The sequence below is a fragment of the Magallana gigas genome, chromosome 7, assembly GCF_963853765.1.
Source record: "Magallana gigas chromosome 7, xbMagGiga1.1, whole genome shotgun sequence".
Classification (NCBI taxonomy): domain Eukaryota; kingdom Metazoa; phylum Mollusca; class Bivalvia; order Ostreida; family Ostreidae; genus Magallana; species Magallana gigas.
The window spans coordinates 45,735,668-45,748,591 of record NC_088859.1 but is presented as its reverse complement, the minus strand read 5'-3'; the positions used below and the strand labels follow the sequence as shown (position 1 = coordinate 45,748,591).

Sequence of the window (12,924 nt, the reverse complement as noted above, 5' to 3'; positions counted from 1 at the left end):
CTCCGCCACGCCGACCTGTTAACACCTGCTTTTTTCTAATATTTTGAAATATTTTTTTTTCGGATTTTTCTTTTTGGTGGGTGAATGACGAATGGGAGTATTGTAAATTTTCCTTGTTTAACGACACTTTTCATCGACAACAGTAAATTTTAAAAGTTTTTTTTTAAATGTAAAAACCCATTACATGTATTTTATTTGACAGCACTGATAATTTCTTTTGTAATACGCAATTTAGTGACATTCGATTTCCAATGTTTCTCTGTTGATGGCAAAGGTGTTCATTTACTGACAAGGTATACACATGATCAAAATTGGAAAATTTTAAACGTGACAAAATGTAAAAATACTGATGTCGGTTTCATTAAACAGTTGGCAATGTTTAGTGCAAAATCGAGACCGAATTTAAAAACAATTTCAATGATAATATTGTAACTGAATTTCATTGTCAAAATGAAATATATTTTCAGGTGAAAATTGTATTTATGGCTCTCTATGACACCCGCGTTAATCTGGTCTTATAGTTTGGTTCCAGCAAGCAACGTTGAAAACTATCTATTTTTTGCAATAAGTTCAGTTTTTTCCCTTCATATTTAAGGAATTATCTCTAGATATTTGATGGTCATTTTAAAAAAATGACTATAGGTAGTATAATTCCATTGAACAAGAATTTTTTTTCTCTCTTCTATGTTTCCATGGCAGTTTTGGAAAAAAAAAATGACAAATTTACGTATAGAACTGTCCTAAATATCTCCGTTTGAGATAAAAACTTGAAAGAACGATTGTTTAACGCGATTATTCAATAACTGGAAGTAAACCATAACCGAAAACATTTCAATGATTTTTATCTCAAAAATTGCGCAAGAGGCTCACTGAATGGGACTTGGAATAGCTAGGAATAATTTAAATACATCAATCCTGTTATCACAGCCATGTGTTTTATATACAAAGAGCAACTTAACGTAAAAAACAATAAACGATTCTAAGCGACACCGACGAAGAACAGAATTGGGTTTGTGTTTTTGAGCCAGAGATTTTCCAGACACCCGGTTTTCGGAGTCGTCTAACTCTATTATGCCGCAGTTATTACCTTCATTGAAAAAACCTAATCGATACGCATTTGGGTCTTAGCTTGGTAAAAAAAAAAACATGTTTGTGCAAGTTTTGCGGCACCCGATAATAAATTTGATGATGAATTGATGATTTTTATAAAAATTCTATTGAACTATATCGAATACTCATTCCGGTTTAAAAAAAATCACAAACTATTTCTGCTGATTATGAACTTTAAACCTGTGAAATTTTATATCCACTTTATTTCAAGTTTAGGATTTTTTTGGTTGGACTAAAATGAACTCGATGAATCAGTCTCTTTAATAATAGTCATTGATAATCATAGATAATCTGTTTGATCTGTTCCGCTTGTAATAATATCCGTTTTACTCGAGAACGGGACTAAGAGAAACTCTCACACGCTACAGACCTGCTATGTAGATTAATGGAGAGAGACGAAGATTGTTGAGAGAATTACATAATTCGAGGTATATAATCCGCCATGGTTGATCATATTCTACATGAGACACTCGTCTTTGTATACCTATCGATGCATAAATGTTTTAGAAGAGACACTTTAAGTGAATTAGACAGATTTTATTAATGAATGTTTAACTCTCTATGTAGACATAATAAGGTCTCCAAAACAGACATTGTTTTGATAAAATCCAGTCTACTCTCCTTTAGAAATATGTTAAATGACCCAGCCATTCAATAATTAAGAATGTTTCAAGATCAAGACGCATTATCTTCGTCTATACAAGTCAAAGTATTGTACAGCACGTGTAAACAACACCTAGCAACGTTCCATCTATTACAAAATTCACACATAAAAAAAATCTGTTAATGCATGGAATTAGCATTATTGCGTTTTAGAATGTTCCAAAACGCATTAAGACATAAATTCCTTAAGAAATCAATTCTTTACTTGAACGTATAATAGGTACTTTAACAGGTTTCATTTAAGTCTTTATAAGTATTCGTTATCATTCTAGCTGCAGGTCTGTAGCTGCCGGTCTGGAAAAAAACATTCGGATACATAGACGACCTGGGAGCTCCCAGGTCATTCATCCGAATATTTTTCAGATCGGGAGCTACAGACCTGCAGCTATTATCATTCATGTAATATGACTGACATAACGTTTTAAAAAAAACCATAAAGATGCGAAGATATTTAAAGTGCTTGTGAATGACAAAGCACAGCCCAGTGAATGAAATGATAAAAAAGAGTGCCCTTATTGTACAAAAACCATGAATTGAGATCTTTACCATTTAAGTGCATTTGTCAGAAATCAGGTTGGTCCACTTTCATTAACGTTTTCAACTATTCAATATATTTCAATGGAATTAAAAGGCATTTACTCTCAGTATAACCCCCCTCCCCACCCCCAACAAACACCACTTAATATAGATCTAACTGACAAACAAAATGGAAATATTTCGTGTACGCTCACAGTTAGTACGATATTTAAAACTATTAAACCACCGTTTATTCACTGTCAAATTCACCATATTCGGGATACCTGCCCCCCACCCCACCCCCAGCCCAAATATTCGAAATTCCACGCGGATGTACAGCGCCGATATATGTGTTATGGAGCGTAAAAATAAAATGTATCACCAGACGTTAATTACGGGACATAATATCCGCTAAAAGATGGTATCTTGTTTGATGTAATTATGTGCTTATGGAGGAATGGAACACTATGGTTGAAAGTGCAGCATATTTAAGATGTAATCAGCTTTTTAGAATATTCAATAGTGTTAAAATTTGACAAGCAAATATGTTTATAAAATTCTTGGAAGGTAAAAATTTAACAACTTCAGCCGGATATGAATCCACGACTCCCCGCTCACAGACGTACACCTTATATAAGGAAAGGTAGCTGTCTCCCAGCTTTTTTATTTTTGTGGATAGGGTTGGGAAGAGGGTTGCTTTTTAATGAAAATTGCTCTAGCTTATTTGGTATGTATGCTGAAGCATTTTCATAGCTATGAAATTTTATTTGAAAATTGCTCCAAGTTATACATATATACATGTAATATCAAAGCTGAAGCAATTTTCTTGAAATTTAACTTTTATTCCAATATTATTTATTTACTGAGAAAAGCGAAAGGGTTAAGTGTCAATTTGTTTCGCTCAATTTTGCATGATGAATTTAATGTTTTCATTAATATAGTTCATTAAAAATTTAATATGCTTGTTGTCTCTGATGCAACTAATGCGTGAACCACAAGGGGCATCTTATCCGCTCTGCTCTCAATGACATACTAGTATACAGTCATATATAATACACACACACACACACACACACACACACACACACACACACACACATATATATATATATATATATATATATATATATATATATATATATATATATATATATATATATATATATATATATATATATATATATATATGTGTGTGTGTGTGTGTGTGTCATAGAGAGCAGAGCGGATATGAAGCCCCTGTGCAAGACCTAACTGGACAATGGTTTTAGATAATATATACTTTAAAAACAACCCAGAATATATTGTTAGGGCTAAGTTTTTTGTTTATCTAGAAAGAAATTAATTCACAATATGGAAATTCCACATTCCTATTGCAAGGTAGATCTCTGATCATGCACGTACGTAGCTCTTGTTTATATGCCGAGAACTCTGGTCGTCATAGAAACATCTGCCACCTGTGATTACTCGAATTCAAAAAATAAATCATAGCTCGATCGATTTAGCCTACCCAAAACTTATAAAGTATTGATTTATTTTGCGTATTATACAATTGATCCCACAGTCCACGTGAGTAAAAAGTATCCAATGACTTTGAACCAAGATTCTACTCTAAGACGAAGGTCAAAGCAGATTTTTAAAATCCATATGTTTTAATATGATTTCTCGAACGTTGGCCTTATTTTGATAAGAATTTATCCAAACAGCTTACCATAAAGGTTTATATTGAACGTTTTCTATGTCAAAGGTCAAATTCATAACAGTTGTATTCTCTATTTCTTTATCCAAATGTTGCTAAGATTTTTATAAAATAAACTACCTGTCGGTATGAGGTGTTCAGTGACCTTGAATTAAGTTTCTATGTCAAATGTCAAGATCAAAGTAAACCTCTGTAAAATCTTGTTCAAACTATTTCCCCCCTAGGCACTATCTGTTTTACATACTTCACCCATAGATTGCGTTGGATAAAGTTGTATAAAGGATGAGCAATTTGAACTAAATTTCGTTAAAACCAAAGTCTTCTTAAATATTTTTCATCCGAGTGTCCTTTATTGAAACTGAGTCCGTTGAGATGTTTACCATCTCAATGATGTCTACATTGCACATGTTTATACAACTAACCTTGGGATATGCATGTCACACTTGGCCTAGAAACAGAGAATTATTAGTATATCTCTGTCTGTGACATGATTGGTATTTTCGTTATCCGCGTGTGTATTTTTCTTTTCTTTTTTTTTTTAAATTGTATCGATTTCTAGATCACTGGAATTGCACAAGTCAGCGACCGGCCTCTGTCTTCTGTCAATGAAACCAAAGAATGTCAGAATGGAGGACATCTTTGATGTCGAGAATTTGTGTTTGTTGTGTCAAATTAAAGTTCTCTGTCCATCATTTTCTACTTTGAAATACTTTATTAAATCCATCAATGGGGCGCTCTCTTTAGAGTAAAAAAGGCCCACTTCGCACACTGAATAGCAACGATAATGTCTGCACTGTTACATGACGAGTAACAAACTTCTTCTTTCAGATCCTCCATAGTCGTAAGTCATGCAATTCGATCCGGAAACTACGCATTAGGCGTTCAATGACAAAAGGACATAAGTAGACATATCAGCAAAGCTCGTTCTGACTGTCTCACAATCGCGGTCAGATTTGTTTGACTACTCTTGAGTTAAGCTTTTTTCACGCAATGCCTGATCAGATTGTCCAATTTTCGTAAACCCATGCACTCCCTGTGATGGGCTGTAAATTTGTGAAGCGACGAATAATGACATTTAGTGATTCTTTGTGGTGGTAATGGGGTTAGACTCAGGCACGTAGCATCGTTTTTGAAAGTGGGGGGGGGGGGGGCAGACTCATCCAAAAAATCCTGACAAGCAAAAAAAAAAAAAGGAAATTAGGACTTTCCCAAAATCTTCAACATCCTAATCCGTTGGGGGGGGGGGGGGGGGCTGGCGTAGTATCTCCTTATTTTTATATTAATTTTTTACATGCGCCCAAAAAATTGGGGGGGGGGACTCCATGATAATTCAATTTTTTATATGTAAATTTTAAAAAATGTGTTGTTACGAGAAAAAGTGGGGGGGGGGGGGGGGGCAGCGTGCCTAAGTGATGCTACGTGCCTGAGACTGGACAATCCTGAATTCGTAAAACTGGAAGAATTAATTTTTCAAAATTTTCAAAACTTTTGCAAAATTCAACTGAGAGTTTAGCAACATAATTTAATCACAGAAAATAGCAATTCAAAAATCTTTTTTTGCAAGAGGGACTGCTTTTAGCTGGTGTCTCAGTTTTTTATTTGGTGTTATTTTCTTTAAACATTCTTATTAATTATATAATGTCTGGAATATGCAATCTCGAATTCTCCATTGACTCGGCTATACCTGACTACGGCAAAAAATTGAAGTTACAAGTTACCGCGAGTACCTAGTCGCATATTCATTTGCATAAGTACCGTCTGAAAGATCTTCTTGTGTGACATACGATATAATTCGGTTGAGTACTGGCACATTCGCTTTATGCAAAAACGTCTTGCACCCAATGCTTAAGCGATTGTATAAGAACATAAAAAAAATTGAAAAATAAAAACTTTACAAAGCAAATGACATTCTCCTGACGGGAAGGCTCTACAAGGTACAGAGACACGTAACCAACACGACGTCCCCCCGTTGGTGATACAACAATAGAAGGATAGTGAAATAAGAGTTATGTAATATTCGTTTGAAACTTCGCTATTACTTGCATTCCTCCTACTTTAATTTCAGAAAAATTATTTCCCCATTGTGTATTGGTCCGACAGATTTTCTGTCCTAGTAGAGAAATAAAAAGAGAAATGAAAATAAGACATCGTAGTTGTTAATTGACAGGAGCTCCTTGATATAACAAGACTCTGTATTGCTTTGTGACATTAAAATGATATGACTGGTGCGTAATTAACAACGGATGGTTGAAAAATGTTTACTTTGATAATAGAAAGTCAAGTTATATTCATTCACATTTCAGATTTTCAAAACGAGAGAAGACATTTTTAATTTGATGCAGTTGATTGTATGATCCTTTGCACCCAATTACCGATACCTCTGAATAGTTCTTTTTTGCTTGGAAACATGCAGCGACGTTGTCTTCGTAAAAGGCAAAACTTAGTGCGATTCACAGTACACACACTTGCATATTTTGAGAAACAGGGTTGATATATAGTTTAGTAAGTACCCAATGTACGTCATGTGAACACACCTTAAAATTTTGTGTACGTGTGTTCTTTCTTATGCAATAAAAAAAAGACTTCACTAGACTTAACTAAAAGATTAAACATTGCCATTTTCTACGAGGATAGCAACCACGTAGAGCAAATTTCATAAAATCTGGTGACATAAGATTGTGGATCGATAGACAGTGCGACCCGAATTTGCCAATTTTACGTCTGTCAATAAAATTATAAAAGCGAATAGACGTTATCTTCATGATAACTGTGAAAATAAGAACGCATGTTATATAATCTTTAAAAATGAAACTGATTTGTTTGTACTTATACCAGTATTTGTTGGAACTTTAGGTCTTATATAAATAGCAATCAAAAGTTTAAGTTATGATTCATTTATTGATAGCCATCACAAGGCCTTATATTGATAGCACTCATAAAGCCGGATGTGGATTGATTCACTGACAGAAATCATCAGGCTGAGTGATAATTGATTCATATACAGCAATCATGAGGATCATGTGATGACTGATGATTGATTTATTGACAGTAATCATAAGATCAAGTGATGATTGATTCATTGACAGCAATCATAAGGTCGAGTGATGATTGATTTATTGACAGTACTCATAAGATCAAGTGATGATTGATTCATTGACAGTACCCGTGAGGTCGACTGATGATTGCTTTATTGACAGTACTCATAAGATCAAGTGATGATTGATTCATTGACAGCAATCATAAGGTCGAGTGATAATTGCTTTATTGACAGGAATCATAAGATCAAGGAATGATTGATTCATTGATAGCAATCATAAGTTCAATTTATTATTAATTTATCGATAGCCATCTTAGGGCCTTATATTGATAGCATTCACGAGGCCAATTGATGATTGATTTACTGACAGCAATCATGAGGCCGCGTGATGATTGATTCACTGATAGCAATCATGAGGCCGCGTGATGATTGATTCACTGATAGCAATCATGAGGCCGCGTGATGATTGATTCACTGTCAGCAAGAATAAGACTGACAACCATTTTGAGGCCGAGTGATGATTGATTTACTGACAGCAATCATGAGGCCGCGTGATGATTGATTCACTGATAGCAATCATGGGGCCGCGTGATGATTGATTCACTGACAGCATTAATACGACTGACAACCATTTTGAGGCCGAGTGATGATTGGTTTATTAAGAACAATCATGAATCAGAACAATGATTGATTTATTGATGACAATTATAAGGCAGATCGGAGATCGATTAAATGATAACAATTATGAGGTCAAGTTATGATCGATTCATTGATAGCAGTCATGAGGTCAAGTTATGATCGATTCATTGATAGCAATAAGGAGGCCAAGCGATGATTGATTCATTGATAGGGGGTATCCAAAATATGCAAGAATATTTCACTCGTAGAACGAGAGAGAGAGAGAGAGAGAGAGAGAGAGAGAGAGAGAGAGAGAGAGAGAGAGAGAGCATATGTCATATACAATAAGAATGAACTCGTACAGCCTAATAAGGACAACTTCGTTTTTTAAATGAAAATTCACTCCATATTACCTTAGAATACGATAAACAAGGTTAAATACTCAACTTGGTCAACCGGCAAAATGTTATATTTATCTTTAAATGCATCGAGAATATCCTAGAGTCCTGTTGTGTAGATAAATAAAGTTATCAGACAATAGCCCTCTGCGTTGGCTGAAGAACACCTTTACAAATAAAAAAAGACGAATAAGGTCGCGTATTTAGAATCGTATAGGTCAAGAAACAAAATCTTTTGTACAAGAATTGCGACTACCTGTTAGGGTACATTCATATTTACTACGAAATTAAAAAATCAACAGGCATTCTTTAACGATTTACCAAGAACAAAACAAGCAAACAAAAAAAGAGAGTTTGTTCACTGTGGGATATGAAGGCAAGGCTATAAGTCGAATTGTTTACGTTTATACGTATATTGTACCAGTATTCGATATAGAATTGGGACTTGGCATTACTAAACCAATAAACACTCAAGCAACTGTCAAAAGACTCGCATGCTAAGTGAGGCTGCACTAGTCGCATGGCCTCTCAGTTAATCAATCAAGGCTGATAAAGGTTTTAATGGTTAAAACATGTTCAAGACGTACATACATACTCAAGTAGTCAAAAATTACCAATCAACCCCCTCCAAATCTCAACATTAATCTGGTTTCATACGAGGACTTTCCTCTAGACCTTAAAGGGGATAAAGAAATCAATACATTTTTCTACAAAAAAGAGACTGTAGTCGTTGGAATTGCTTTAGTCGTCAGAATGGAATCTGAGCTAGAAGATACTCGAGTGGTATAGAACTGCCTCTGGTAGACTTATGCTGATTCTACACCACACATGTGAGTACACTTGGTCAAAGATAGCAAATTTATCAGTTTAGTTTGATTTTAATTGGAAATATGTGAAATTAATTATAGAATGTTTTTTTTGGTGTTCAATGCGCATGTGAAGAAAGCGAGTATTGCAACAAAAAATGTTCAGTTTTTCGGTAATTACTCTACCTCCTACCTCCCTAGCATATACATGTAATAACCACCAAATAAAGATTATCACTTTAATCAATTTTGCACCTTTCTACTAAATTTCTTCTCAAATATCAATAAACAATTGAATAAAAATATGTAAAGTATTGTTATTTTGTCGATTGTAAGTTGTATAGAAAAAATAATCAATTTTCCCATAGATGGAACTTTTGCATTCAACACTGCTGAATATTGCTGCAGTGTTAAAGGTTCGAGGAAGGCGCATATATATTCATAAACAGAAAAACTGATATTAAGATATGATGCGACAGTAACTGTATGAACTGAACACATTTTCCGTAGAATATGGGAGAAAATAGAAAATACTCAGTAGATGTAGTTACATGATATGAAAACCTTGAAGGTTATTATTATAATTTCACTTTTCTAACATTTTTCAGACCCGCAATTGAATTGCTGTTTATGAAGTATGCGGCTATGCAGCGTCCGGCGAAACATCAGAAAATGCAGTCCAACCTTGTTTGTCTTAATTCCATTGCTTTTCTGGCTTTCATTTGAAGTTCAACATCCACGGCCGGTTGTGAAAATCTCAGCCCCCTTCAACAATCATCGACCTTTGCAGTACGTTCAGACGGAATTGTCTTTAAAAGGTCGTCCAAGAAAAGGATGTCCAAGTTTTCTGAATGCTACTCACATCATAAGATTTTCAGGTGTAGAAGAGGTGAAGGAAGACGGTGTTTTATGTGAATGCAAACCCCCTTTAAACACTACAGATGTACGAAAGAAAAAACTGAAGTTTATGGTTTCTCTTTATCCTTTGGAATTAAATTTCGATGAGCTCATAAAAGTGCGACTTGAGGGAAGAAAGATAATAAACGAACCCATCAATTCACACGACTTCAGTTATATCCATACCGGAGAGAACGTCTGTGACGACTCCTCCATATACCTTCTTCTGGTCATCAAATCTAGTGCAGGAAATTTCAGGAACCGACAGACCATCAGGAACACTTGGGGTAATGTGGACAACTATGAAGGAGTTCGGAGAGTGTTCCTTCTAGGTTACAACCACGGTGTTCAGAAACAAGTAGACATTGAAGCTTTAGAGCATGGGGACATAGTACAAGAAGATTTTTGGGACCATTATTCCAACATCACCTTTAAAACGATCATGGGCATAAACTGGGTTGCGCAGTACTGTCCCAAAGCCAAGTTTAGCTTTTACGTAGACGATGACGTGTTCTTGATTTTAAACAATCTTAAAAAATTAAGGAAATCGACGTTCAGGGAATCTGGATTGATGCTTGGGAAGGTTCTCTCTTCCTCCACACCGTATAGAGACAACACGTCCAAATGGTTCGTGTCGTGGGAGGATTATCCCTTTGACAAATACCCCAAATATCTGGCAGGTTTTGCATATCTTATGACTGCTGATGTTGTGAAGCGATTTTCCTTGGCCATTCCCTATATTCAACCTATACCGATTGACGACACTTATCTAGGAATTGTCGCCGAGAAGCTGAAAATTCCGCTCAAGAACCAGTACGGGTATGTAATGCGGAAACCCGGCCCGGTGTCATACTCAGCTCCCAAACTTAATTTTCTGAATACGATAGCATTTCATAGAATATCGTCCCAAGAATCAATGATGCAGACTTGGATGGAATATTGTAGACAACCTAAAGCTGCATGTCAAAATTAGCCAAAGACGAATACAGTTCACTATAGAAATTCAAACCAATACAAGGTCTTTCCCATTTATGGAGAAAACATTTACACGGTGGATACGTGTGTTTAATTGACTGCTTCATATCGATGCAACTTCATTTCATTGATTGAAAGATATTATGAATATCGCTTTTAATATTTGCATGTTCCCATATTCATCTGTTGTGTGTGTCTGGGATGACGTCTTTTACCGCTTTAAATAGCACTTTAATCATCAGTAATGTGTTACTTTACGGCGTATTTTGTTTAACTTCACCGTTGATGGCAATTTCCAATATATGCATAATCGTATAAAACAAACATTAAAATTGATATCACTTTTAAAAGTTTTCAAGTTTTTTTTTAAATAGAGTAGTTTGATAGTTTTCTGTTTTCTCTGTAACTTTGTGACAAGTGTTGAAAACTTGCATTACATACATAGGGCACAAGTCTCGATCGAAAGATAGCAGTATGTCATACGTGCTTGACATTTGTCACACGGAATGTTCTTATCACCACAGACAAAGTTATGTAACTTTGTGGTCTAGAAATATTGAATAGGTTGGCTTGTTCTAGATCTTTGAAATATTAACATGCAATCAGGAAGAAATTGTCTTTTTGACAATAGAAGGAAATGAGATACATTCAGTGAAATGAGTAAAACAATGCATTAAACGCAACTAACACAAAGCATGATAGGCTTAAAACTATTTTAGTGAACGACTTTAAAAAGATAGGGATCAAACTTAGTTTGGGATTTATATTCCAGAAATGTTACTATGACCCTATCAATGCAAAATATACTTATTAATGCTTCTGCGTGGGAATTAGTTAGAAATTGAAGCTGCGCTATGTAATACACGTACACTGTGACAATATCAGAGATATTACATATATAGAAATAAGTGTGACAATATCAGAAAGATAACTTATACATTATATATAGGAAATAAGGATGTCGTGATTGGTTTGAACCTATTTTATTGAATATATAATATACAGGGGTTTGAGCACGTGATGATTTCTGTGGATAAGGATTCATTTATTCCATGAAAAATACTACATGTAGTAACCACCCACTTTACCATGTTAACAGGAAAACACGTACTGGACAAACAGAAATAAAAATAATTGCAATATCATGATTTTGTAAACGATCATATTGTACAAAATTTAAAAGTGCGAGTTTTGATCATACAAGGAATTGTATATTGTGCAAGAATTTTTTATTTCAACAGTCATTTTATGATAATGCCAAATTATAGCTAAAAAATCACGGACAGCAGAAAAGATGATGTGAGATAAGATAGCACAAATGCCCATTTTGTTTAGTTGTAAACTTCAATTTCATTTTTTTTCTCTCAATAAAATCTATTTGATAATGTTTTAACTATATTCACTTTTGAATATTTTAACAAACGATCAGAAAAAAACATTGCCTTAAGTTTTGGTGGTACCGAACCCACCTAGTTATATAATATTAGTTCGATTGTCTAGTGCTTTTGCCACTGAGCCATTTCGGTCACAACAAAGTGCGTTGTTTAAATGCTAAATGCGACTTTGGCAACGAATTTACGGAATTGTATTATTTCTTTTTAACTTTCAATTTTTGGAATACAAAATAAAGTTTCTAATGTATAATGGGTCATCTCTCCATGTTTTTGTTGATTAAAATCGGTTTGTTTTCCATAAGACTTTTTTAAGACAAAAAATATTGAGTACAGACCCGCTCTATAAAGAGAAAAGGCATCGAATTTCTCAAAAATGACACTTCTGAAGGTTTTGATAAACATATAACAGTTTTAGTCAACATATTCCAAATATTGAACATATTGAAGGGTTACAAATCGATGTTATGTTAAATATACTTTTCTGTGAATGACTTTTTCTTTTAATGTCAGATTTTTTATATTTTTATTTTCAATATCTTATCCGTCCTTATATAAACATTTTACATACCTTTCCCACCCATCTTCTTTGTGGGTTTTTTTCGACAAATTGCAAAGCACACATTCAAGAGCCTATGTTGTCGTTATGTTGCCCTTTTTAGCTCTAAGTCAGCTATCTGTAGTTGTCTGTCGTTCATTACGTTAACTTTAAATTTTGCCGAATCAAATCAGCCAAATTACTCAGAAGAGAACAAACACCATTCTAAAGGGCAGATGTTTTGGAAATGGTGAAAATATAGACTATTGTTTAAGAATT

At 34.5% G+C, this 12,924-nt stretch overlaps 1 protein-coding gene across 1 annotated transcript; it reads left to right on the top strand.

Annotated features, from left to right (window-relative positions):
* Window positions 1-8,491: 8,491 nt before the first annotated feature.
* LOC105332568 (beta-1,3-galactosyltransferase 5) lies at window positions 8,492-11,066 on the top strand. The gene is made up of 2 exons (XM_034456130.2): window positions 8,492-8,868; window positions 9,453-11,066. Exon 2 carries the CDS (start codon window positions 9,482-9,484, stop codon window positions 10,712-10,714), a length of 1,233 nt encoding a protein of 410 aa, XP_034312021.2. The 5' UTR covers window positions 8,492-8,868; window positions 9,453-9,481; the 3' UTR covers window positions 10,715-11,066.
* The last annotated feature ends 1,858 nt before the right edge of the window (window positions 11,067-12,924 follow it).

Coding starts and splice junctions, on each gene's coding strand:
- LOC105332568 (XM_034456130.2), top strand. CDS start 9,482: ATGCGGCTATGCAGCGTCCGGCGAAACATCAGAAAATGCAGTCCAACC.